The following is a 6062-nucleotide window of genomic DNA, read 5'->3' on the forward strand; positions in this document are numbered from 1 at the left end:
GGATAGATTTTTATGAGCGCATACGTGTACTCGGTGCCGCACAGTAAACTGCCTGGTGGAAACGGTGTTCACATCGAACTGGTTTTCATGTGACACCGGGCTGATAAGGTTGATAACTATAACTTTACTCATATAACCCAGGGTTATACGAGTTCATATTGTTTCAATGTTGAGATCAACATGATAAAAGTCAACATAAAGTTGTCATGGGGAAGTGATAGACACGTAAGCGAAAATACTTAACAGCAACAGGCTTTATATATTCAAGCAAATATTGACAATTATGCAGAATTATGAGAACAAAAACAAGACATCATCCCAGACTTCTTTATCACCAGCGGAGCAGAGAGGTGGTCCGATAAGTTCAGTCTGACTTTTTTTTTCTCCCAACAACGGCAAGGAATAATGATCGGGTATGTGCTCATTTTCGATTGCTGCACAAATTATTACACCGATCACAATTGTGCTTTCGGAACATAAACAGAGCTTATTGAATGGATCCCCAATTACAGCTAAAGCCAGCGCAGCCTCCTGCTGCTCCTCTGCCCGCAGAAAGAAGCTGCGCTGCTCCGGGCAGCGGTTCACCGTCTTTGCCAGATGAACCGACATGTCACTGCCTTTCTCTGTCCCGCACTGAGAGGTAAGTTAAAGCTTCTTGAGTTAAAGCTTCTCAGATGGAGAAGAAACAGAGCTAGAGGCCCAAATAGTTAATCAAACTTGCTAGTTCTCATTAGGATTGTGTGAAATAAAGGAATTTGTCACGGAATTTGTTCTCAGTACGCTCGAGTATGAAGACACGGAGTCCGTGGACAGTACGCGCGGTTCATGGAATGCGCACAGTACGTCCGAGTATATTGGGGCCTTTAAGGGTGAACAATTGTTCTAGGCCACTTATTTTGAAAAAAAATATGAATTCGTTTGGCCTGGGGTCTTTCTGCATTGAGTTTGCATGTTCTCCCTGTGCATGGTGGGTTCTCTCCAGGTACTCCGGTTTCCTCCCACAGTCCAAAAACATGACTGTCAAGTTAATTGGCCTCACTAAATTGTCCCTAAGTGTGTGTGTGTGTATGGTTATTTGTCTGTCTCTGTGTTGCCCTGCGACAGACTGACGACCTGTCCAGGGTGTACCCCGCCTCTCACCCAGAATGTTTTCTGGAGAAAGGCAACAGCACCTCCTGACCCCATTAAGGGACAAGGGTGTACAGAAAATGGATGGATGGATGGTGATTTAGTTTTCTTCGGAATATTTTATTGTTTTTCCTACTTGTAGACCAAAGATGCTGTTGCCATAAGGACCTCTACTCTGGGATGTCTCTCAGTTTTCCTCGACAACGATGGAGGAGAGTTGTACAATGTCTCTTGTATGTATTATAATTCTGTTTGTCAGAGGTTGTGCACAAGAAAATCAAAATTTTCACCTCATTCTTTTTTTAATTTGTACTTTTCTTATTATCCACAGGATTCAGATGCCATGGCAGACTTCATCCAGGTTCCTGTGTGGTTATTGACTGTTATGTTATGCTAAGTATATCATTTTGTTAAAATAAAACGTTGAATCTTGTAAATTTAAAATCTGTGCCTGTGGTAAGCTGAACTATTTTGAAGTTTCTTGTTACTAATTAAACACTGACGTTAAAGGTTTTGTTTAAACTATTAATTGAAACTAGCTTTAATGAATGTTCAAATGGGTTGCCATATGGCAAGAGTTTATACCTTTTGTAGTAAAGTGCCTGCACTGCACATGGTAAAGAAAATGGACAACAATTTTGAAAATACAGTTCTGTTATACCTTTTCTAATTGTTGAGTGTTCTTTCTACCCTGTCACCCAGTGCGGTCTTAAAACACTTAATTTAGTAGCACTTAAAAATATGTCTTTGAATTAACGTAATTCAATCATGGAAAGGATTTCCACACAATTAAATAGCTTTCTTTCAGCATGAAGCATGTTTGTTGAACTAACTTAATTTTCATGGGTTGGATCAACTTAATTAAGTAGTGTGAAGGTATCACTGTTAAATAAGTTGGTTTCAACTAAATTTGCATTCATCTTAATCAAGTAAAGTCAATTATTTGGTCCAAAACATTGCAAATTAGTTGGTCTGGTTCTACTAAATTACATTGGGTCTAACTAAAGCATACGAGTTGAATCAACCTCAAAAGTTAAGTTGAGCCAAAACATTTGCTTTAAACTGGAGTAACAGAATTACATAGTGCTGAAACAAAGCAAAGTAATCAGGTGGAAATCCTTTCCATGATTTTTTTAATGTTAATCCAAAGAGTTATTTCTTTGAGTGTAAGTGCAGTCAGGTTCTCCAGAGTCCTGCTAACGACCTCATTATTTGACTCAGGTGTGTTGAAGTTGAGACGCATCTAAAAGTTGCAGGAGACCGGCCCTCAAGCCCTGGAGTTGCCCACCCCTGTGCTAGAGTGATGCAGCAGGGTGACCATAACATTCAAACATAATGGATACTCTTGTAAAAAAAACTATTTCACTTAATTCAGTTTAGTTTATTTATAGCTTCTATTCACAACAAATGTCATCTCAAGGCACTTTCTAAAAAACTTATTTCATTTTAATCCAGAGTGCAACCTCTAGATTTTTTTGTTTTCTGTCATTTCGACTAATGACATCAAAAATATTCTGTCATATTCCATATTAATCCCTTAAATCTGAAATTATATTGACACACACATGCACACAAGAAAGAACTTCATTCTGTTCTGTTGCATTTAATTTTTATGCTGTTTAATATTCAGCAAGTTGAACATACCCATCCAGATCCCATCATACATTAATCAAGCAGATGAACATATCTAACTTTTTCTCCACAGTGATGAAAACCACTGACAGAACAATTGAATTTAGCTGATTTAGCAATCGGCTAAATCTCATTTAGGAGAAATCTCTGCTAAAGATTAGCTCGAACCTAAAAATATTGTGCCCAACCCAGACCAAGACAGACATTTTGTCTGAGCCTGATTCAACCTGATGGATTAACTTACAACTGCCGTATTTTCCGCACTAAAAGGCGCACCTAGAAGCCTTCAATTTCCTCAAAAGCCGACAGTGCGCCTTATCCGGTGCATTTTTAGTGCGGAAATATGGGAAGTGTGCCATGTGCACATTTAATTGTGCAGCGCCTTGCACTTGTTGCAGTCAAATTAACTCATTACTTTCTTTTAACAAGGTAAACTGTCTACACCTCCATTAAAATAATTAGTCCACCACTTCCTCCAACGTTTGTAATGTGGCTTTGAACCAGACATGCTCCAGTGAATGTTATCAGATATTAGCCACTAGTTACAGGTAGAATTTGGTGTTGCCTGTTCTGAGCCCTGGCAAACATTTGACTCTGATCCCTGATGTCTCTGTCTCTAGAGCCACATTTCTAACGATGCTGCTGCCAATTACCAGAGTCAGGTTCTCAGCCGGTGCATCCCTGAGTGTGGAAAATCTGTTAGAAACACAAACAGGTTGGCGATGATGCAAGGGTTAGGTTCTGGGAGTATACTAGAAATTAGAGCACCAAAAGTTCACATGATTTATTGTTTGTATTTGGAAACACAAAATCTTTTAAATTAAACAAGTTTTTTAATTATTTCTTTTTACTTGAAAAATATCTAGTGGTAGCGTTGAGAAGTTATATTTACAGAACAGAACTGCTTGTATCTGTTTCCACCTAAACACAAAATTAATTTGTTTCCTTTTCCAGCCACAAGTTCAGCCCACCTTGAAGACCTAGCCTTTCTGGATGATCAACAGAGACATTTAGCCTCAAAGATGTCCCTCAGAATGTCTGGACAGAATTCTGGGAGTCGTAATCAGCAGGACCACAGAGGTAAAGATTAGCAAATATGTTTGGAAATACTGTGAAATAGCAATAATTGTAAAATTTTCCTTTCTTCCATACAGTTGATTTTACTCCATCCCTCAACCTGAAACCACTCCATTTCGAGATTCCCGGTCTGTTGTCTGATTGGCTGTTCATGGGCAGAGAGTGGCTCTTCCAGAAAGTTGACACCCATCTGCACAGCAATGACCCAACAACTAACAGAGGCATATTAATTACTGGCAACATGGGCTATGGAAAGACGGCTATCATTGCAAGACTAGTTGCGCTCAGCTGTCATGGACACCACATGTGGCCGCACACCACTGGCAAGCAGATCATACCCAAATGTAAGCATATTCAGATCTTCTTGGCTTTTGATCTTCTGTTGTCAATTTATTTAAAATTTTATAAAATTGCTTTAAAGTTTGGTCTGAAATAAACTGACCACAATGAATTTAAGCACCCAGATGGAAGAGTAGGAATTGTATCCACCACATGTGCACAGCAGGGACATCTACAACACATGTAAATGTCCGCGCTGCATAGCTCTGAGATCCACTTACGATAATGTTACTAAATCTTTTCACATTTTGTGTGCACATCATGAACATAATGCGTAACTTCAAGATTAATTACTGATTATGAAGGGACCACAGTCATATTCAGTCTTTGTCTTATGGCTATAGTATCACTATAATGACATGACCATCTCATTGATTCTTCTGACATACAGTGTCTCGTCTTTTGAAGCATAAATCATAAGAGGAACAGAAAATATTGCCTAATTGTGAAATGGTACAAAAATTATACAAGATGTGACCTGCATTTTACTCAGCCTGCATGAGTCGATTGTAGAACCATCTTTTTGGTTCAAATAGATTTATAACTATTTTAGCGTATGTTTGTACCAGTTTTACCTACCTAGAGACTGAAAATGTGTTCTTACTTTGAAAAATAACTAAGGCTTTGTCAATATGAATGGAGAGTGTCTATAAAATCCATCAGATATGAAGAGCCATAAACCAGAGACAAAACTGAATCCAACATTTTTATTGACATTACAGGTGGAGAGTCGGTTTCTCTCTCAACTGATTCTTCTGGAAAAGGAGGAGGGGCAGGAGAAGAAAATGGAGGAGGAAGCTGCCCAGGAACTCCAGAGAAGAAAAGACAACAGCAGGCGTTGTGGAGACTAGCTAGACAGGTTGTATTTCCACTTTTGTGGCAAACTGTACTTACTAAATTACACAAGTAAATTAGTAACTGTTTTGCTATTTGTTTTCTACTTTAACCCCCGCAACAAAGTATAGTGTTGTACACACTCACAGCACTTGAATTGTTGTGCTATTTCAATCTAAAGGCTCTAATATACAAAGAAGGGTTACATTGCATATCCTAGCAAACAAAACATTTCTCTGCAAAATGTTCATGTGCTAGTACCCTGTATTTAGCACTATCTTTCTTCCCATCAGTTTCGACCAGCTTCTCTGTCTCTTCATGTTTTACAGTGAGAATGGTGTTTCGGGATGATTTGCTGAATAGTTGAGTGCACTACATAGCGTTTTCCTGTCAACACATTCTCCCACCTGAGCTGTGGTTCTGTGCTGTTCCTCTCGTTGTAGATGTTACGGCCTCAAAGAACAGTTATATTTCTACTAAGATTCTTTTTAATAATTAGTCCAGGAACTAGTTAGTAATTATGACAATTGGCTTTGAGTGGAGACCACGAACCAAGTTTTCTTGTCCAGCATCAGTGCACCTCACAAATGTACTCCTGAAAGAATACTAAAGTTCTCTGCTGCACTTTAGCCTCCTATGGCTGCAGCAGGTAGGCAAACATTATATTAAGCAATGTCCACTAAGAATGGGATGATACTTGAATGCAATAGTACACACACAAACATGTCAGCACTGTAGGCCATGTTTCACCAACTTCCTGTCAATGGGCACAATGTCATGTTGATTAGGTGACAGGAGTCAGATGTGGACCTTTCAAAGTAAAACACTGAACTTCCTGTTCCCAGGGGCATGGCTTCAATGATGTCAGGATTTGACCATTGAGCCCTTCAATCACTGAAGGTTTGGCGTCTCAGTGAGTTATTGTGTACGCATGAAAAGTCTGAACCAGGTTGTATTTTATGGTGAGATGTCAAACCTTGAGGTCAGGCCACACCCCTTAAGCATGAGTGATCAAAGTCACTAGAAGGAGTTCAACCAAATGTAATGGCTAT

At 39.2% G+C, this 6062-nt stretch overlaps 1 protein-coding gene and 1 long non-coding RNA gene across 7 annotated transcripts in view; both read left to right on the forward strand.

The window, feature by feature from the left end:
• LOC106936077 (protein TANC2-like) overlaps positions 1 to 6062 on the forward strand; it is an 83711-nt gene that overhangs the window by 38079 nt on the left and 39570 nt on the right. For 5 of the 6 annotated variants that reach the window (XM_015016873.1, XM_015016874.1, XM_015016877.1 and 2 more), the window contains 3 exons: positions 3715 to 3840; positions 3915 to 4181; positions 4899 to 5035. In XM_015016873.1, the coding sequence (XP_014872359.1) occupies positions 3715 to 3840; positions 3915 to 4181; positions 4899 to 5035 (530 nt within the window). Of the gene's footprint in view, positions 1 to 2554; positions 3476 to 3714; positions 3841 to 3914; positions 4182 to 4898; positions 5036 to 6062 lie in introns of those variants that run through there. The other variant, XM_015016875.1, reaches the window with a different exon arrangement.
• Positions 7 to 1631, forward strand: LOC106936079 (uncharacterized). The gene is made up of 2 exons (XR_001422051.1): positions 7 to 1361; positions 1460 to 1631. It is a non-coding gene; the product is annotated as an uncharacterized LOC106936079 (long non-coding RNA).

The sequence above is a fragment of the Poecilia latipinna genome, unplaced genomic scaffold (assembly GCF_001443285.1).
Source record: "Poecilia latipinna isolate Pla-1442-1.1 unplaced genomic scaffold, P_latipinna-1.0 Scaffold2075, whole genome shotgun sequence".
Lineage (NCBI taxonomy): Eukaryota > Metazoa > Chordata > Actinopteri > Cyprinodontiformes > Poeciliidae > Poecilia > Poecilia latipinna.